Source organism: Maniola hyperantus, chromosome 20 (assembly GCF_902806685.2).
Source record: "Maniola hyperantus chromosome 20, iAphHyp1.2, whole genome shotgun sequence".
Taxonomy (NCBI): domain Eukaryota; kingdom Metazoa; phylum Arthropoda; class Insecta; order Lepidoptera; family Nymphalidae; genus Maniola; species Maniola hyperantus.
Genome location: NC_048555.1, coordinates 1,976,489 through 1,998,856, shown reverse-complemented (window position 1 = coordinate 1,998,856; position 22,368 = coordinate 1,976,489). Strand labels below are relative to the sequence as shown.

General features: G+C 37.4%; 1 protein-coding gene across 1 annotated transcript; it reads right to left on the bottom strand.

Moving 5' to 3' along the window:
* Window positions 1-16: 16 nt before the first annotated feature.
* Window positions 17-22,266, bottom strand: LOC117991918 (WD repeat-containing protein CG11141). Its single transcript, XM_034979555.2, has 9 exons — window positions 21,860-22,266; window positions 20,416-20,579; window positions 18,583-18,706; window positions 15,291-15,454; window positions 14,839-14,974; window positions 13,800-13,999; window positions 13,245-13,348; window positions 6,763-7,267; window positions 17-6,113 (listed from the first exon to the last, which is right to left on the bottom strand). The coding sequence occupies exons 1-9, from the start codon at window positions 22,082-22,084 to the stop codon at window positions 5,660-5,662; spliced, it is 2,076 nt and encodes a 691-aa protein (XP_034835446.1). The 5' UTR covers window positions 22,085-22,266; the 3' UTR covers window positions 17-5,659.
* Between the last annotated feature and the right edge of the window lie 102 nt (window positions 22,267-22,368).

The window sequence follows — 22,368 nt, the reverse complement described above, 5'->3', positions numbered from 1 at the left end:
TTGTGTTTCATTTAATCATAATCCTTTCAACTTGTATGTAGCCTGTAGGTACAGCAAAACAAGTAGTCCAATCTGAAGTTGCAACATGTGGTTAATGCAGGTCATAGACTAAACAGCTTCCGACACGGTCAAGCGGCTTGACGTCAAGCAGTAGATTTCTTTTGCTTGATGCACCCTTCAAGTAAAAGGCATTTTTCTCATGCTTCGAACACTAATGTCCGAACGCCGCATCGTCTCGTCAAGCAAAAATATAAAATAGCATCAATCACGCGTCAAGCATCACAGCAAACTTTGTAAACGGTCAAAATGCTTGACTCAAGCAAAAATCTACATGCTTGACCGTCTCGGAACCTCTTAACACCCATTACGCACGGTCGACTAGTCGCCCGGCAACTCAGGCGACGGTGACCGTTAGAATCTGTAATTTATATGAAAGTTGCCGTGCGCGCACACAGTCGCAGCAACTCTGTGTAGTACACAAACCCAGAAGAGATATGTTTTTGTTCATGCGCAGTCAAAACGCCTCGTGATCAGATTGGCTTAATCGTTTTGCGCGCACCATAGTACGTGGGTAGAGAGATAAAACAAAAACTTATTGCAACAATTTTATGTTTATAAAATCTTACAAGTGCTAAGCTTTCATAAGTCGTGTAAATGACAATTTCACAAATGCATTACATAAATTTTGCATATTTTGTTCGACTGTTGTTGGTCATGACGGAATGATTAAAATTTTAAATAGGTACTTCGATGGTTGAAATTAAAGGACAATGACAGAATTTAGAACCGTGACCCATTTTATTATATAAAAGTCGTTTACACGTATGTTTTGTGGAGCATTTTGTTGCTGTTTCATCACTGATAACTAAACATAGGATTTAACACCTCTAGAACTTGCGGTTTTTCATTAAATCTAAGTTTAAGTCACAATGATTCTAGGTTATATTCATTTTACCTATAATAATGGGGCCGATTCTCTTGTACACAATCTCTAAACTAAACTAACTTAACAGGTCTACATTTAGTGTTATCCTTTTCTGCAGGCAAAATTATGAAAGGGATAGCAATAGATTTAGACGCATCATTTTAGTTTAGTTTAGAGATTGTGTACAACAGAATTAGCCACATTGTGAAACTAAATGGAAACTATTAAAAACATCCGCAAGTTTAAAATCACAATTTTTAAGTGGTTATATAATACTAGGATAATTAAAACTTATATTGTGTGTACATTGGTGGGCCAGGATCTGTCATTTTCCTTTGTTGTAAATAATATGGACGACCAGCCTGGCGCAGTAGTCTTAAAAGCGGGAGGCTCCGGGTTCGGTTTCCGCCAAGATTCCGATGAGGGGTATGGGTTTAATAGAATTGCCATACACCGTCCAGGTTTGCCCGCTTCTAGACTGTATCGCCATTTAACTCGGCTGTATTAGGTAAATTTAGGTATTAGTTGATGATTAAAAAAAATAACCAAACTAAATATACAGGACTAAAAATCCAGCTTTTTGCAGCAGAGTACATTGAGAAAAGGATACTCCATTTAATTGATTGACGCCTAGAAATATACAAAAATTGGATTTGTTTTGCCATAAAAAAATAAGTGTTGCGTATTATATAAGAAATACTAAGTACGTTTAAACTACGAAATATACTAAGAGATTACTCTAAAGCCGTATTAATAATACATTACACGTTACGATACGCGTGAAGTAAGAAAGTAATCCGTTGTTACTGGTGAGGTTCTCCGCGCTATACGCCATACTATTACTATATCACGGTATGCATCGGTAATATATTATTACATATAATTATACTCTATCCACGGAAAGAAGTTAGTATAGCGCTCTCTCTGTAACGTAACCCCATACAAATCCGAAAAATCAAATCACATCAAAAATCTCAGTGGACGTTAACCATTTTAAGTCACCAACCAAAACGCAAAACGAAACTATGTTTGCCAATTGAATTTCGAAAACATGTTTGTGATTGTATATAGGTAGTTGGATTTTTTGCTCTGTAATTTGTATGGGATTCCGTAACAGACAGAGCGCTATATGGCCCGTACAAAATGACTCCTCACGCGCCATTTTAACTCTATGGGTCAACTGTCATGCCAAAGTACGGTTCACCTTTAAAATAAGGACTAAAATCGTACTTTTGTCAAAAAAATTGACACAAAAATTTAAAATAGCGTGTGAGGAGTTAAATTTTACGCGTTTTACTATCTTCTATATATATGACTTTCCGTGGATAGAGGATAGGTATAGACTTGCTCAAGTCTCGAGTATCCGTATATTACTTTATAGCTCGTGCAACCCGCGTAGCGCTTATCCGTGACTTAAGTAATCCATTTTTACACCGTGCCAAAATGGACTAGTTTAAGTCACGCTAAGCGTTACCGTAGTTTTAGGTCACGCAGTGATATAAGTAATATTCATAGCCTCTATAAATGTATATGGCAACCTCTGCTAACTCTGCTAGTTTTTTGGTTTACCATAGAAATAGATAGATAATAATAGCTGAGTACATTTCATTCTTCAGACAAAATAAGCGTGTGTTCATGTAGTGTAAAAATATCATAAAATAAGTCCATAAGAAAAGCGTTTTCTTGAGTCACAGACTAAAGAAAAAAGCTAGACGAACTAACTCGGTTATTAAAGTCACGCTATTAGCTTCTCCTTGGTGTACCCTTTACAGTGTTTGCTTTTTATCCTTTAGTCTAAGAATCGAGTATGAGATTGTTAGACCATTCACATATTAATAAAAATCACCTAAAAATATACATAATTATTACAGTTGCTTCATAAGTCATAGAATAAGAAAATTACTTGATGCAATATGAATTATTTGTTCAACAGTATTATTAAATATACATACCTATAAAATATAATGTATTCCAACAATAAATGATAATAATATGTAAATAAAAACAAAGCTGTCTTTTATATACATAAAGAGCTGAGAGAGAGCTGCTAAATTCAATATTTTTCGTTAAAGATGACTTTTTCCATGTGTTAGCTATCCTGCTAAGAAATAAAAAAGATTTAAATCATCAGTTAGAGATTATTTGGTGATTAAGAAACCGACCTTTATTCTAACTAACTTATTCTATCATTTCACAAATCATTATATTCCATCATTTTATAGCGTAATTAGCTTATGCTCGCGACTTCGTCTGCGTGGACTACACAAATTTCAAACCTCTATGAGCCCCTTAGGGATTGAATTTTCAAAAATCCTTTCTTAGCAGATGTCTACGTCATAATAGCTATCTGCATTCCAAATTTTAGCCCGATCCGTTTAGTAGTTTGAGCTGTGCTTTGATAGATCAATCAGTCACTCAGTCAGTCAGCTTTTACTTTTATATATTTAGAGATTCAAAAAAGATACAAAAAAGTTTTATTTAATTGACAAATAAAATACAAAAAAAATATATTAGCCTCACTATTATAATAAATGCATTCATATTTTTTGATAGTAAGTATATTTTTAAGGTAATATTATAGCCCGTTAAGTTGTCATATAAGTAAGTACTTAAATTATAAATTCTTGTTCTTATAAGTTTGAAAGCGACATTGAATTCGTCGATTTGAACGTCAACCTACCCTCCCCCAACCCGCGACCTACCTCCGGAGCCGTCTTAGTGAAACCGTATACCTATCCGTACCTATTCACGGAAACAATTTAGTATAGAAAGAAAGAAAGAAAATGGATTTATTTGTTGTTGGTGTCACAGATAAAAACAAAGTACAAATGTAACATTTTCATCTGTGACACCACCCCAAATGGGTGTACAGCTCAGCATAGTGTCTTGCATCATAATATGCGTTAACAAGCATAAGATGCAGGACGCTAATTTTCAGCGCTCTCCCTGTTACGTATTCCCGAACAAATGACAATGACAGAGCCAAAAATCTCAGTGGGCGTTAACCATTTTGAGGCACCTACGAATCACAAACATGTTTTCAAAAAACATTCAAAATTCAATTCGAAAATGTTTTAAAAAAAAAGGGTTCGAAATTTGATTCGAAAACAGTATCATTTGTGATTCGTTGGTGAGACAAAGTGGTTAAAGCCCACTGAGATTTTCGTCTCTTTCATTTGTATGGGATTACGTAACGGAGAGAGGGCTATAGTAACTTCTTTCCGCGGATAGAGTATAACTTACACTCGCAAGTGTGCACTTTTATGTGCATTTTGTTCCCGCGCTTTTTGTTGTATTTTCGTACAAATGTGACTTTTCATTTCAACCCACTAATTCAACTTATTGAGGCTGATTTCGTTCATAAGAATACTTTTATGGCTTCGTAATAAATATTAAATATATCACATTATCATTCTGCTTTTATATAACTATAATGTATAATTATTACTTTTGTACATTTGTTCAAAAGAAATTTTATTTTTTTGGAAAAGTCTGAAAATAACACAACTAGGTACTTAATGATAAATATATATGTATAGCGATATCATTATTTATTATTATATCCCTACTTCCTAGCATGTAGACTGGCTGGCCTAGCACATAATTTGGACAGTTACATCACCTAATTACGTTAATTAGCGCACTCTGTCACTATTGGCACAAACTTAGCGTTTGTTATATATACTACCTAAATCCAATCTAATACCAATAATCATTTGCCTCATTTTGTAGTTTTAGTGATTTAGTATTTTTCAAACCCGCAATGTATAGCGCGCAAAACTCGGGTATATGCCCAATTTACGACATTGACTCCGAGCGGCCTACTTACGCAACGTTCGTTGACCTCTAGCGTCAGTCAGATGTTTTATTTGCAATATATCGTAAACTTTCTTAGTTTTTGCTAGCGTTCTGGTTACACCCTGTATACTATGGTGACAATGTTGATGATGATGATGATTGCAAAATAGAGTTGCGCTTGACGACAGTCATTAAAAAGCAACAATGAGGCCTAGGTCAGAGCGCGCTTGATAAGCATAATACCATAAATTCAGCTAATATGATAAACACAAGTCACAACGTATGTGCTGGCCCGCTGGAGATCTATCGTCACTTTACTTCACTAGTTTTTACTTGACATTATAATATATTCTATTTATACTGATACATATAAGTACGATACAAGATGCCTGTCACCTAATTCTAAATTGTATTAAAGCAAAGTGATTCAAAATACATAATCATAATTTACATAATCATAATTCATAATATTACGTCCATTTTGTACAGAGATTTTCAACCATGAATACTAAGATCTTTATTTCCAGTTTTTCGAGATTCAGCCATGGATTCGATCACTTCATTCTTCAATAAAAAAAATAAAAAAAAAACAATACAGGTATTATAGAACGCGACAGGTTGAGATAGCAGCCGGGATGGGGGCGACCCGAACAACCCCCGCGCTAACCCGGTGCGGGATAGTCCCCCCGCCTCATTCCCCGATTGCCATCTCGACCAGTCACGTACTATAGGCACTTAGTCGCTTTTCAATTAGTTGATTTATGCGAAAAAATTCTTGAGTGAATCGAGTTTGAAAATAAAATAAAATCTAATTCGTGTAAATATTTTTAAATCCACTAAGATATTATTCGCAACACATTCCTACGAAGTGGACAGAATTAATTATTAATTTTGATCGTTAGTTTACATAGTTGAAAATTTCTATGCGAATAGACTTTATATAATTTCCCATTCTCCCTCCGTGAGGTCGTCAGGCGATATTAGATTAGAAACGTCCTTAATACCGTTTTTCATGTCCAATTTTATTTCTATGTTCTCTAAATTCCAAGTATTGGGTAGTTTGACTACTTTAGGAACTAAATCACCGGTTCCGGTTTTCTTTTGAACTGGTTTGTCATTAATAACTTTTTTTTCAACTGGTTTGGGTGTTTCTTTCACCGGTTTTTCTTTATTCGAGTTTTCTATATTTTTTCCAATCTGCGTATTGTTTTCTTTCGGCACAGTTATTTCAGTGTATTGCGGTTTATAATGTTTGTCGGGTTCTTCTTTTTCTGGCTCTTTTTCTACGGGACTTTTGATGCTTAGAGATTCAAGGTTGAGCATTTTTGCTAGTATCTTTTCTTTCTCTTCAATTTGTTTCTCTAGAAGATCGTCACTTTGTGGAATGTTTCTGTAAAAAAAATATGGATGTTTAAATAAAAATAAAATTAAAAATAGAAGCTCTAAATCGATTAATTATGGTTTAAAAAAATATAAACGTCAAAATTCTAACTTGATTTACGTCGAACAAAAGGCCTAAGAGAGAAAAAGTCTACAGATGTAGTCTGCTATGTATAGCTATGCAAGATTCAAGTCTTTTTGGAAAGTAGGAAATTAAAAAAAATAGATAACTTGTAAACAGTATTACTGATTATAAATGTAGAAGAAACCGGCTTTTCTCATGTATTTAGTCGACGTTAGCCCAACTAGTTTCGAATCCATCCAACAACGAGTTTAAACGCTAAAAATGTGTTATTGATTCTGATGGCAAATAAATTTTAGAGTATTTGCATCTTTTTCTTACCAATAAGAAAGACAGACAAACTTAATTTAATTTAAACTGTTAATCTTCGTGAGTTCGTGACTTCAGAATTCAGATGCCAGTCTTGAGCATAGTGTTTAAGTAGATTTAATTTAAAATTAACTTCCGTCCTTTTTTGAAAAAGATGCAGATACATCAGAATCGACAAATGTTTCAACATGAAATCAGTAAAAAATAGCGCTTTTAATCACACTATGCCACGCCTAAAGAAGTTTAATTTCAGTAAAAAGGAACTCACCCACACACACTAATGTTCATAACACACGGGCTCGTATAGCTGAAGCTGTCCGGCTTCCGCACAGGCGTCGACATCCGCGGCGTGCTCCCTCCCGACCCGAGCTCCCTCCGTCTGCTCCTCCGACTGTGTATCAACTCCTCATCGCACTTCTTCTCCATTATACTGTTATACAATATCAGTTTCTTTTGCAACTCCTCCGATTTCACGCGTCGAATCTCCTCCACGTCACTCGATACGTCCCTAAACTCGTTTATAATCGATTCCAATACGTTATCCGATATATCGAGTGGTAGATGCTTTATCGGGGGTAGTTCGAAACATTCCTCTCCGTTGGGTATCGTCCCCGTGTCTAAGGTCTCGTTTCGGGTGAATATGGATATGGGTTGTTCGAGCACGCTCGTGATGTAGGGCATTGTTTGATCGATGTGTGTGAGATCACGGACCGTGTTGACCGCGTGTTGGAGGGATGTCGTTAGGGATTTTGACATCAGGTTTGTCGGTTGATCTGTTGAAAAAAAATGTTTTGTTTATGGTTGAAAAATGTAATGTCGAGATGTCTTTTTGTCCAAAATTCCTCAGTGCTTGAAGACCGAAGTCTTCGAACAGTGCGTGTTGCCAGTGATGACATATGGATCCGAGACATGGTCGCTAACTATGGGCCTCATAAGAAAGCTCAGAGTCACTCAGCGGGCAATGGAGAGAGCTATGCTTGGAGTTTCTTTACATGATCAAATCAGAAATGAGGAGATCCGTAGAACTAGAGTAACCGACATAGCTCAACGGGTTGCGAAGCTGAAGTGGCAATGGGCAGGGCACATAGTTCGTGAAACCGATAGACGTTGGGGTCCCAAGGTGTGGCGCGAACCTCGCACCGGAAGACCCAGTGTTGGAAGACCACAAGAAACATACTGGAACGAAACATCTTCGTTGGAGAATATCATTAAATTTACCAAAGATATTATAAAACTCCCAGATAAGCAAAGATAAGTATGTATTGTATTTTTAAAAGTAAAGACAAATTCGTACGTTTTTGTGTGTTATTTTGTACGACACAGACACATAATAATATATTGGCGCGCGGTTTACGCACTTTTTGACACCTACATTCTCACCTATTTTCTCAAATTATTCAAAACATTAACAAATATGTCAAGCAAAATTTTTTATAAATTTTGTAAATAAACAATATTACAAATTACTACTGCAAAACTACAAAATATTGTGAAGTATTAAAAAATAACTAACTACCGTAGGCAGTTAAAACAACGATATTTAACAGAGCCATTGCTCGGAAAAAATACTAATAAACTGTCAAAACATTACCAATGCTTATAGAATCATTTGAATCTAAATATTTCGAGGTAGGATTCTGACAGCGAAGCGAAAAAATAAAAATGCAAAAGAAGTAGTAAAAAATATAATATATTCAAAAAATAAAGTACAATGGCCATGTTAACATCGATTAATTTTTAAGTACATTGATGTAAGTACAGAAAACTGTACTATTACTATGAAACTTTTTACGCCGGAGCACAAGCGACAATGTGGCATGCTACAAATGGAGACATTCATTTTGTGAGATTTGATACACCCGGCCGCGAAAATTCAAATTTTAGTTAGTTTTTCGAAAATAGTAGACTGACCATACATCGAGGGCTTATGATAATGAGTTTTGCGGGCAAAACATTTATGCATCTACATGTTTTTCTATAAAAACATTGGTCAAAAATACTCATTTACTTCATATTTGTGCAAATCTGTGAAAATTCAGAAAATTATCTTTCAGGAACACTTTAGAATGACATTTCGGCTTTTACCTATCTCATACGTATGTGACGTTTTGCCGATCTCAACGACAGAGAAAACGCTCTACAAATCTGCTATCTCATTCTAAAGGTCGATGTACATTACTTTCTGCCATGTACTTTAACATTTGAAGACTGCCAGTGTGGGTGAAGCCTCTTCGTTTTGTTACAAGTTTCATAACTCAAATTATTGTACTATACCATCAGCCCTGTGGTATGCCGCATTGTCGCACTATGTTGCTCTGGCGTAAGTGAAGCTTAATATGAAGCAGTCAGTTCTAAATATAAGGTTGTCTTCCCACCAGGCCACCATCTCATTAAAGCATTTTCTACCAGGGCTAAGATGAGCTCAGATACAAAAATTAAGCGGTCCTTTTGGTAGGCAGCTTTCCTGGTGGTAAGGCAGCTTTTTCTACCACATATATTTTACTAAGACTAGAGTTAAACGTCGAAATCACAACTTTAATAATACATAAGTAAGGAATATTTTCAATCTTTTAGAACATGTGCTCTATAATTTATCTTTCCATAGCCGACTTAAAAAGTAGACAAGAAGTAACAAGTAGATTATCGGCGAAACTCGTAAGGCCCGGTATCCACCGAAGTGGAGATGTGCTTAGCAAACCAATAGGTCGTCGGTTACACACGCTAGCAAGACACATAGGGGACTATTACTGCAAGCGACAAATAAAACCGTGATATTAAAAAAAAATTAAAACGTTCGAAAGTTTAATTTTCAAAGTTTCAAAGAAAGCGCATCATTTACGATTTGTGATTTGTTTACCTTTTAAGCCAACTAATAAAAATAAATTATATCCACCTTCTTGTGCGAGATACAAAAATATAATTATGCAAAAATACAACATAAAATAAATCACAAAATAATACATGTACCTAATGATGAAGAATTTTATAGGATGACTAGCGACCCGCCCCGGCTTCGCACGGGTAGCTTATTTCAATTATTTTCGTAAGTATTTCTTATTTTTTTTGAAAATAATATAAGCCTATGTTACTTAAGATTAATGTAGCTTTCTACTGGTGAAAGACTTATCAAAATCGGTTCAGTGCTCCTAGAGATTACCCCCCTACAAACAAACTTACAAACTTTACCTCTTTATAATATTAGTATGATAGTAATAATTGAGTTAGTTAATATAATTAATTTGAGATAAGTAGTATAATTGGACCATGGGTTTGAAATAATAACCGTATCCAACAGTAATATTAATACTGCTTACTAAATAATACAAGCATAATATGCAAAGAAAGGAAATACTTGGAATGTTAAAGAAATACACTCTTCTTGAAACTAAAAATCTAAATAGAACCTTCTTTTAGAAATTTCCTTAAAGTGTGGGTATCATAAAAATTACAAATATAACACTTACCTATTATTAAAAAAAAAATTATAGCATAATGCTACTACATTGGTCTTAATTTGGTATAGGTTAAGACTTAAGGCACCAAAGAATTATAGGTAGATACTATATATAGTATTACCATTTTGATAACTTCCGCAGAAATCTTCTAAGAGCGCGAAAAGGTCTGTCCGCTCTTGGTTGTTGCCTACGCGCCATATTTGTACGCGCGAATTATGAGCGAGATAGCACGAGTCTCTATTGTTCTTGTGTTCAAAATCTTAACATCAAGCAATAAGGTCTGTATTTCGTTGGTGTACATTCGGTTTTATTCGGCGTTAGGTGCGCTTATTTGCACAAACGAATTTTGCCGATGCGATGTTTTAAGCTCTTGCCTTGTTTAGAATATAATGTGTGAGGAAACACCTAATAATAGGTTGTGGTGTACTATATACTTATACTCGCGTACAAAACATGGCGCGCAGGCACCAATAGCGGATGGACGCGCGCTATTATTGGCTGAACTATTTTCACGTATTGAAAAATAAAATTTCTGCGCAGGTAAAACGGCGTAACTTGTAAAAGTGGTAGTACTGTACAGTACGCGACAGAAAGTAATGTACTTCGGCCTTTAGAATGACATTTCGGCTTTGTAGAGCGTTGTCTCTGTCATTCAAACCTATATGACGTTTTGCATGTCTCAACAACAGATACTGCTCTACAAATCCTCCTAAAGGTCCATGTACATTACTTTTTGCCGCGTACTGTACATGATATCGATACTTATACTAGGTAACTATTAAGGTTCGTACGCACCTGAGCGGCGCGGCGCGGCGCTTCAGTCCGACTGCAGAACGCGTCACCTCAGGCCGCTGGACGGTGCCTACCGCACTACAACTTCAGTACGCGGCACCTCGCGTCACTTGCGCGTCACTTTTATACCCGTTCGCGTACGAGCGCGAAGCGCCGCGCCGCGCCGCTGGGTATGTCGCACTAGCGTCACTGCACTGCGCGTCGCTTCGCTGCGCTTCAAAATATTCTCTCCAACCGTGCCGCGCGGCAACGCGCGGTGAAGCGCTGTGCAGCGCCGCTCTAGTGCGATATGCGCCATACAAAATGATAGAAATGATATTTTGAAGCTCTGTGCCGCGACGTGCAGCTCGCTGAAGCGCCGCGCCGCGCCGCTCAGGTGCGTACGAACCTTTATGGTAAACTATAACTACATTTCTACTATAGTACATAACACAAGAACAATACAATGTCATTGTACATATTATCTAACATGCAAAATAAAATAGCACAAAAAATACTAGTTAAGTACCAATGTGGCGCCGATTCTGAAGTTTTTCTCCAAACTAAATTTTTAAGTATCTGCATCTTTTTCTTTTTAATGTTGCTAAAAAAGGACGGAAAATGAATTTTAAGTTTAAAGACTAAATTTTAGTACACTCTACTTTAAACAATAGGCTCACGACCGACACTTAAAGTCACGAATATTGACAGCTCTAAACTAAATGAGTTTTGTCTGTCCTTTTCTTATTAAGTAGTCTTATTAAATTGGTAAGAAGAAGTTACAAATACTCTAAAATTTAGTTGCGCTCAGAATAAGTACCAACATATTAATTAGATACTAATATTATTTATTGTCTAGAGTCAAAATCACAACAGATACAATACTTCGTTGAAGTCTGGTTTTTGGCGATTTATATAAATATGCATTACAGAATGTAACTACAAATACTAGCAAAAAAGAGATAATCGGGAGCTTCGGCTTTGTATGTCGTCTCTGTCACTCATAGCTATGTCGCTTTTGGTCACTGACTTGTTGACAGAAATGCTGATGCCCATTGTCTCTTTCTAAAGCTCGATTAGTAATATTTATACTGCCGGCTACTGTATGCTTAGTAGCAGATTTTATATCTCACCGATAAGATGCGATGATAGTTTGATCTAGAATAACGTCAGAGTAGAATGGATCTAAAGGACACTGATTTAAAGTCAAAAAATCAGTACCACCGCTTTAATTTAAAAAAGTTTCTGATTTGGCCGCTAGCTGTAATGGACAAACTTGAGCTTTAAAACAGGGCAATTAAGATTAATTTTACTTTAATGCTGAAATGTTTCGACGCTCGATTTCTAGCAACTAGTGAGATGTAAAATCTCGTACTAAGCAGTGTACTTGAGTCTGAATGCAGCGCACAGACAAAGCGCGAACGCCGAAGTCTAATAGTATTGAAATATAATGTGCCGGGTTCTTTGATGAGCAAACACATTGGGTAAGCACCAAGTAACCCTTACCTTTAGTCGTCTAGTGTATAGGGTCTTAATGTGTATTTGTGTCAAATGTTTTGGTGGCGATGGCGATAAACCATCACTTCCAAAGATTATGTTTTGTGACTTTTTTGAAGAGGTTTCTAAATCTAAAACGAGAATGTTTTGCGCATTTTGAAAGTGTAAGAAAGAGAGCGTGTATGATGGCTCTGCTGTCATTGTTTGTGTGATCACATGTATGTAGATTGTTGTATAGTCACGTGTGTGCAGCTTGTAGTGAGTGTGGGTATGTGTGTGGTCAATATGTGCAGATTGTTGTACCCTACATGAATGTACACTTAGTTGAGTGTATGTGGTCATGTATGTGAAGATCGTCAAGTGTGGTCACTTATGTGCAGATTGTTGTGTATATGGTCACATATGTACAGATTGTTGAGTGTGTGCAGCTTGTGATAAGAGTGTGGGCATTTTATGTCGTCACGAATGTGCAGCGAGATGCAAGTGAGGTCAGGTAAGTGTAGCTTGTTCTGTATGTGATCACGTGTGTGCAGATTGTGTTGGTTTCGGTCACGTATGAGCAGATTGTGGTAAGTGTAGTCACGTATGTGCAGATTGTGGTAAGTGTGGTCACGTATGTGCAGATTGTGGTAAGTGTAGTCACATATGTGCAGATTGTGGTAAGTGTGGTCACGTATCTGCAGATTGTTGTGAGTATGGTCACGTAGGTGCAGATTGTTAAGTGTGGTTACGTGTGTGGAGCTTGTGTAAGAGTATGGTCATTTTGTGTTATCACGAATGTGCAGCGAGTTAAAGTGAGATCAGGTAAGTGTAACTTTTTGTGTATGTGATCACGTGTATACAGATTGTTGTGTGTTCGATTACGTGTGAGCAGATTGTAGTAAGTGTAGTCACGTATGTGCAGATTGTGGTAAGTGTGGTTACGTATCTGCAGATTGTTGTGAGTGTAGTCACATATGTGCAGATTGTTGTGAGTGTGGTCACGTGTGTGCGGATTGTTGTGTGGTCAAGTGTCGTGCAAACAGACCTGCAGCGAGCGCGGCGGGCTCGGGCGCATGCGCGAGGCGCACCAGGGAACGCGCACCCTCTAGTATGAACATCTCCTCCTTGTTGACCGATACTGAGAGGATTCTGTAAGAGAACAAACAGAGTTATCAAATAAAATTGTGTTTTCCTTTGAGGTAGTGGGTACTACACTAGCAGGCAAGAAATATTGCACATCGATCTTTAGAAAGACATTTTGTCTCTGTCACTCATACCAATGTGGCGTTTTGTCTGTCTCAACGACAGAGACAACACTCTACGAAACTTCTATCTTTTTCTAAAGGTCGATGTACAATATTTCTTGCCGGGTACAGTACTAGGTAGTACATATGTAGTTAGTTTAGGCGCCATCTCCACGGGCGAGGGAATCGCTACGAGTTCGACGAACTATCGTCGGCGATAGTATCGCCCTGTGGAGATTAGTCAATATCAGTTGTTGTTTGGTGGCACGTCGAGATTCTCTCGTCTGTGGAGATGGCGCCTTAGGCTAGGAAGTTGCACTATCACCGTGATGATGCTTCTTCTGGAACATACTAACCTCCTCAGATCGTCAACCACAGCCACCGCGGTAAGCGAGCGCGGGTCCAGTATATACAGGATATGCTCATTATGCGAGACGAGGAAGTGTTCCCGGAACACGTAGAGCGGCCCGAAGTTGTACTCCCGATCACTATGAGAGTGTTTCTTCTGCGAAGGGTTCAGGAGTTCCGCTACTGTGAGTGGGTTGGATATTGCTTCCTGCAACAAGGGCAAAGGGTGAATTCCCTATAGACACGACTTGACACCTCAAAAACCACACCTGTTAGCATTTCAATAGGGTAATAAGGTAAAATTATTGACGGACTGTCCAGATAGAACTGGTCTAGTACGTCCCTGCCCAATCCGTTCCGGTCCGCTTCGATTCAGAGCAGTCAGTCAGTCAATACTAAAAAGTCAAGTAAAAGTGAGTTTTAAGTAATTAAATATCACTTGTTGTAAATGAAAACATCGCGAGGAAACCTGCACACCTGAGAGATCTTCATAATATATAATATCATTTATTCATTTATTATTATTCAGGCATTCCAATATCGATAAATTATTAAACAATTATATTTATTACAATATTGAAGCCCCGTTGGGGCACAGCAATTTTAGTAGGGAGATGGCACTTATTAATCGTCAAGTAGATAGTCATTAATCTTGTAATAGGCTTCTTCGATTAAGAATTTTTTTAATGTATTGATGAACGCTATATTATTCTAAATTTTTTTGATGGCGTCTGGAATTTTATTATAAATTTTCGAACACATGGAGTTGGGACCCGTACTGTGCATTTTTAGATTAGAGCTTGGCACGATATTGTATCATCATAATGTTCATATGATCTTCATAATGTTCTCAAAGGTGTGTAAAGTCTGCCAATTCACACTTGGCTAGCGTGGTAGGCCATAACCCCCTTCTTATTCTGAGAGGAGACCCATGCTCTGTAGTGATGGGTTGATTATGAAGGGCGTGGTATACTATTATCATTTGGATGGGGATATCATTAACTCGAAACAGCAAGTTTTATAAAGAAATTCAAGAGGGTAAGTTACCTTGAACAATAAGGTCTGGTGCACATGTCCGGCGGCATCGGCGCGCCACAGCCTGAGGCCAGGACGCGCGCAGTAGGCAGCCGCTGCACCGCCGCGCGCGTATGAGTACTGGAATACTGCACCCAGCGCGCACAGACTGTAAACAACAACATTACGTATACTTTTTGATATAAAACTTTTTAGGCGCACCTTGACATATTGTTTGAGAGTAATTCAGGTTTGTTTTTGGACGCAAGTAATGTTAAAGTCTGTCAAAAGTGCCCACCAAAAGAACAGCAGCTTTGAGACAGCCATCTTTAACCGCTGTAATACCAAGTAGGATTTCACTTACTACATATGCTCGCACACTATGCTGCGGATACCAGTAGCATGTTCTGGTAGTAGCTCATCTGAACTCTCATGCTCTTCGTTCCCTATCTCCATCGGCTCGTCCCTGGCGGAATGCCACTAACCTCTTTCGTTCCTTCTTGCCCAGTTGCGTGACGTGCCAGCGACTGTCGCGGCGCTCGCACACGATGCTGCGGTACACACTGGATACCAGTAGCGTGTTCTGGTAGTAGCTCATCTGAACTATCTCGTGCTCTTCGTTTACTATCTCCATTGATTTGCAAAGGTGCTGCAAATAACAGTCTAAATATATAAAAAGAAAAGGTGACTGATTGACTTGTCTATCAATGTACAGCTCAAACTACTGGGTGGATTAGGCTTGGCACGCAGACGGTTTTTGAAAATTTAACCGCTAAAGTGGTAAAATAGGGGTTGGGTGGTAAAATTTGTGTGGTCTACACTGACTGAGTTATCCACGTAGTCACAAAACCCTAATAATTTTTAGGCTCAACCAGGGGCTCATGACATAAAGCCAAATTCGCTAGCCACTAGACCAACGAGGGAGTCAGAAATAAATGTGAGAGTTAGCTTACATCCCGAGGACGGACATAGGCTTCTTTGGGATATGCAGGTTCTTGTATCACTTCGACCGTCTCCGATCGTCGTATTTGCCTCCACTTCCAACTAGGCATAGGCTACTTTTTATCCCGGAAAATAAAAAACTTCCCAGGGGCAGAGTTTTTAAAGGCCCATATGTTTAAACAATATAATAGAATAGAATATATTTTATTCAAGCAACTAAAAGTTTACTTGTGCTTTGCTTTTGAAGTGCTTTTGAATCGCCAAATAGTTTAATTTACCACTGGTTAGATTTACGATAAAAAGGTACCTGGCCTCCTGGAAATCGACATAGGCTACTTTTTATTCCGGAAAATCAAAGAGTTCCCACGGGATTTTAAAATACCAGAATCCACGCGGACGAAGTCGTGTACATCATCTAGTTTCGTATATTTTTCCAATTAAATACAGATACAAGTTATAAGAACGCATTGAAATGTACGAAAACAGATGCAACAGCATATTATGTGGGGTAAGTAAACAAAACTTAGCCTTCATAGCATAAGGTCAGTGTATTATAAACTCAAGCGAACTTATTGATTCGCACTTGATCTGTTATTAAAGCATGAATAATTAAAAAAAAATCATGATTTAAAATAATTAATTATTAACGTCACGCTGGTATGGAAAGCGATTAATGACGTCACGTGACGTAAACGACAAATATTTTTAAATTTTTTAACAGATAAAATTAACAGATGTACTTTTAAATATTATGTTTTAGTCATTGATAGTTTTCCACATAAAAAATATTTTCCCGTAAAAATTACGTCTTCCCAGGATCAAGATCAAAACCCTATTGGTTTCCACCAAAGACCTTTGGAAGAGGTTTGGTCAAGGCGACAACGTACGGGAAACATACTATACTTAAATATTCCTACACAATATGATAAGAACAAAATTATCTTCCAGACAATTAAACATAATTATTTTTAAAACAAATTACAACTACCTATACTCATAATCATTACTTTATTGTTTACAATGTACACAGAGTGGTAGACACTAAACGGAAAAATATGATAACGCAACGCGGGTGTTAAACTGTACTGATAACAGAGTTTACTTTTGTTCATTACCTATCTTATACACATGTGTTAATTGTTTGCTGTTTTATATTGCATCTATACATAAAATATCTTACTTATATATTTTCTACCTTTGTTGTACCTATTCTACTACCTTTACAACCTCTTGAGGGTGACTCTTATATAAGTGTTCCCTGTCCATTTTTACTTTTGTTCTCTCTTTATTGTTAAAACTTTCTAGTACTTAAGTTTTCCATAGTTTACTTAAAAGATAAACAAGTATGTAGCTGAAATACGTAATATCCACGTATCCAATATACGTAATACCTTATATCCATACTAATGTGGCGGTTACCACAATAGAAACTAGATGGCGCTGTTCAATCGATGACGTAGTCCCGAACAAATGTACCACCGATAGCAATCGCACTAACGGAGTTTTCTGCAATCTGGACTATATATAGAAGTTTCAAGACATAACCGTCGGCCCAGCTGGCGCTACCTAGCACAACCAACCGCTCGGTGGGAGATCTCCCCTTTGGTACGGTCGAGCCTGCACACCGCTCCCGTACATTGGTGACCCCGACGTGATCAAGAATAATGGTCGCACACCTCAACAACCGACGAAATCAAGAATGGTCGCACACTACAACAGCCGACGTCATCGAAGATAAACCGCACACCGCCGCACTCCGCACTGGCGCATACGTGATCAAGGGTGATCGCATACACAGCAACACCTTTGGATCACACACCGCAAGCCCGACGTCTCCTCCAAACTCCAAGTCTACAAGCAGCAACAGCAAGCACATCGAGGCCTGTAAGACGGATGTAGCCACAGCTTCGGGGCACAATGGCCCTGCACTCCATCACCAGCTACAAGCGTCCTGGTCTACCGCTTCTCTGGTTGGTTAGCAGCCATTGCCCTTCCTTCACACGCCTTCACGCTACAACGCCACCTCTCTTCACTGCTTCACACTACGCGTTCGTCTCGGAGGGGAGTGATGTGGCGGTTACCACAATAGAAACTAGATGGCGCTGTTCAATCGATGACGTAGTCCCGAACAAATGTACCACCGATAGCAATCGCACTAACGGAGTTTTCTGCAATCTGGACTATATATAGAAGTTTCAAGACATAACCGTCGGCCCAGCTGGCGCTACCTAGCACAACCAACCGCTCGGTGGGAGATCTCCCCTTTGGTACGGTCGAGCCTGCACACCGCTCCCGTACACTAATATTATAAATGCGAAAGTGTGTCTGTCTGTCTGCTAGCTTTTCACGGCCCAACCGTTCAACCGATTTTGATGAAAGGTACAGAGTTAGCTTATATCCTGGGGAAGGACATAGGCTACTTTTTATCCCGAAAAGTTGAAGAGTTTCCACGGCATTTCAAATATCTAAATCCACGCGGACGAAGTCGCGGGCATCACCTAGTATAGTAGATTTCTACGGCTCTACTCACGTATCCAGTCGACGTTAACCCGACTAGTTTCGAACCCATCCGGGGTCCTTTATCAAGGGGGTCAGTTCGCGCACGCGTCGCGTTTAAGACTACTAAAAAATATACTATATATAATGGAAATCACTCACGATAGTTTAAACGCTAAAACTATACGACCATTGTTACCGTCAACTGACAATGAAATCATGATATGAGTGAAAACCTAAAGCCTAAAGGTCTTACGCGTTCCTCCGAGGTTTCTGCGATGTGTATATCTTTGAAGAAAATAAAGGAAAAACGGACTATATAACTAAAGATAAACATACCATATAGAAGTCAATTTCTGTCATAATAATCACGCCATTCTTGTCGCCGGAGAAAAGTCGCATACCATTTTTGGACCACTCTATAGCAGTAATCTTGCTCTTGTGCAGATCGCCTATGGTGTACCTAAAACAAATTAAGAGTTTACTATATTAAATAAATAAATAAAATAAAATAAAAATCTTTTTTATTCGTATACACTTTTACAAGTACTTACATACTAGCATACTACAATTGCATACTAGCTGATGCCCGCGACTTCGTCCACCCAAGAAACCAACAAACAAACACACTTTCGCATTTATAATATCAAATATGGGTATATGATAATATTGTCTCTAACGATAAATACAAACAAGAATCTTACTACCAACTATTTAATACATCCTATCAATGAAAACTTGGTAGTTTTTTTTTTTTTTAAAGAATATTAGCCATGTTACATGACTAATATTCCAATTTCCTCTCCAATTAAGCGTCAGGCTTGTGCTAGGAGTAGGTACGACAATAGTGCAATGGGCGGGGTTTGAACCGTCGACCTTTCGGTTTTCAGTCCACTCCTATACCGGTTGAGCTATTGGGTTAGCATAACATATTGAATTTAATCACTGTATTTAAGCAGTGTGGTTCAAACTAAGTAATAATTTCCTGTATAATAATGAATGTTACTCGGAATTGACCAACATAATTCTATTTTTGATGCAATCTTTAACAAAAAAAAAACATCTCTACCCATATTACAAATGCAAAAGTGTTTGTTTGTTGGTTTGTCCTTCAATCACTTGGCAAACGGAGGATTGACGTGACTTTTTTGCACGGGTATAGTTAAGGACTTGGGAGTGACATAGGCTACTTTTTATCCCGGAAAACCAAAAAGTTTTCACGGGATTTTTAAAAACATAAATCCACGCGGACGAAGTCGCGGTCGTCAGCTATTTATCAAATAACTTGCTGGCCCCTCCCAGCTTTGTGCAGGCAGAACTTCTTAAAAAAACCTTTCTTACAGGGGTCCTAAAATCTTATCTAGACCCAGCGGCTTATGCTGCATATAACCGTCAGTCAGTCAGTTTCTTCTCTCATACCAGAACATATATACATACAAAAGACATACAATATTAATAAGCTCGGGGAAATGAAACAGCATTGTAAATAAATAGATAAGTTTTTCTCTTGACCTAAGGTTGTTGTCCTTGATAAGTAATAAACTATGTGTGGAATAACCTTACAGGGAATTCCTCCTATTATTATTTATCATGTTAGAATATAATACATATAATACTATACCAGATGATGCCTGCCATTTTGTTTATAGGGTTATAGGTTTTTAAAAATTCTGTAGAAACAATTTAAACATAAAAAATTTGCCTATGTCCATTGTCCATTTCCAGGATGCAAGCTATCTCTGTAATAAATATATGATGTCTGAAATTTGTCAATGTGAATTTAGGTTTTTTTCACATTCACTGGATTATAAAAGAAAAATTCTATAGGGACTCTTAGATTTTTAAGACTACTAACTGATCTAAATCTAGTGAAATATGGTTTTCAGAACTATATTATGTCCATTTTGGACATAATATAGTACCTTAAGTTTATTTGAATAAAAATCTATTCTATTCTATTCTACCTATTAAATAAATAATTATTATTTAGAAGGTTTCATAAGGATGTAAATCTAGTGAAATATGGCTTTCAGAACTATATTATGTCCATTTTGGATGTTATGTCGATTTTGGATATAATATAGTACCTACAAAAAAAAATAGTATTTAGATTCATAAGGATCTCTTCCAGCCAATTTTAAGTCACTAAAAAGAGAATAGATTCAACCTTACCTTTCCACCTTAGGTTCAACCTTGGGTTTGAAGGTGTCAGGCACATTTTCGGGATGCTCCTTGGGGATCTGGAACACAGTGACCTGTCCTGCAGCATTGCCTGCGCCCACCATGTAGTCCACTGTGCTTACTATTTTCACATAAGTGATGGGTGATGTTGTAGCCTGAAATAAGAGTTTCATTGAAGACTAGCTGATGACTTGTAAAATTCTGTTTCATTCAAGACCTCTCAAAAACGTTAATGCCAGTAAGTCAAATTTTTAGCTAGGCAGAGGCACTTATAAGGAGTTGAAGATATCAGAGGGTATGCCAGTGAGTCAAACTTTTAGCTAGGCAAAGAGGCACTTATAAGGAGTTGAAGATATCAGAGTACGCCTGTGAGTCAAACTTTTAGCTAGGCAAAAAGGCACTTATAAGGAGTTGAAGATATCAGAGGGTATGCCAGTGAGTCAAACTTTTAGCTAGGCAAAGAGGCACTTATAAGGAGTTGAAGATATCAGAGTATGCCAGTGAGTCAAACTTTTAGCTAGGCAAAGAGGCACTTATAAGGAGTTGAAGATATCAGAGTACGCCAGTGAGTCAAACTTTTAGCTAGGCAAAAAGGCACTTATAAGGAGTTGAAGATATCAGAGGGTATGCCAGTGAGTCAAATTTTAGCTAGGCAAAGAGGCACTTATAAGGAGTTGAAGATATCAGAGGGTATGCCAGTGAGTCAAATTTTAGCTAGGCAAAGAGGCACTTATAAGGAGTTGAAGATATCAGAGTATGCCAGTGAGTCAAATTTTTAGCTAGGCAAAGAGGCACTTATAAGGAGTTAAAAAGAAATCAGAGGATATCTTTCACCCAGTTGTGGGACAGTAGAGGCTAATTGAGATTAGATAAATCCTTTACTACATTTCTTTCGATAAGTAAAATCAAATATGTATTTAATTATTTTAGAATACTGAAACAATGTACCTAATGTAAAAAGTTTTTTTTATAATATTTGACTTATTTTAAAATATCTTAATCAAATCAATTTAAGCAGCTATCATTAATAAAAATCAGGCTCTTGAGCCTGATTCAAGACTTGTCTTGAACTCAAATTATTTTTAGTCACTTTTACTATCTATGCTTTCATCTTCTTCTTCTTTTTCTTCTTAATCTTCATCTTCTAATTCATTTACTTATTAAATAACAAATGAGCAACCAATTCAGTAAGGTAACATGGCTAAAGTTTAGAATGTAGGTATACAAAAAAAAATAAAAATACAATATATTAAAAAAAAAAAAAAAAAAAAAAAAAAAAAAAAAAAAAAAAAAAAAAGGTATACATAAATTACACAGATGTTAATTTAGGAATGTTCTATTGTGTAATCTTTTGAAAGCGAAAGTTTTCAAATGTTACAAGGTGAACGAAAGCCATGCTATGCGTACTACTACTAACATATGGATGAGGTCTTACTTCGCATCGTAACCGTTGAATGTTCCCCTTCTTCCTGTCGTACCAGTACACTAGCCCCACGTTCGTCCCAAGGGCTATATACTCGCTCACAGCATCCACACACGTCAAGCACAATTCATTAGAAAACAAACCAGTTTGAATACGAGCAGGAATCAAGTTCAATATATGAGAACACGGTGTCCATTCTCGGACGAAACCCTCCTCAGCCCCACTTGTTACTTCCATGTTGGTGTATTCCTGTATCTTCTACGTGTAGTGGAATCGAGAAAAATATGTTTTAAGCCTCAATAACATGACTTTGTTTTGTAATTTAAAACGACGAACGACGACCGACGAACATCTCAAAAAAACCACAATTTGTTTTCTGTCATTTCATTTTTTAAATTAAATATGTCACTTTCTTTTAGTTTTGAAAAATTTTGCACCTTGCAACACAAGTCACAACACAACACAACAGAAAATAAGGCACAAAACACACAACAAAGTGTACAAAGTGATGTAAAATGTGG

What these genes read in the sequence shown, in the direction of transcription:
- LOC117991918 (XM_034979555.2), bottom strand. Translation starts at nt 22,084, where the DNA reads ATGGAAGTAACAAGTGGGGCTGAGGAGGGTTTCGTCCGAGAATGGACA. An exon ending in ACCAGACCTTATTGTTCAAG is followed by an intron (nt 14,000 to 14,838) that starts GTAACTTACCCT and finishes CCCTTGTTGCAG; the next exon opens with GAAGCAATATCCAACCCACT. An exon ending in GTGGTTGACGATCTGAGGAG is followed by an intron (nt 13,349 to 13,799) that starts GTTAGTATGTTC and finishes GTTCTCTTACAG; the next exon opens with AATCCTCTCAGTATCGGTCA.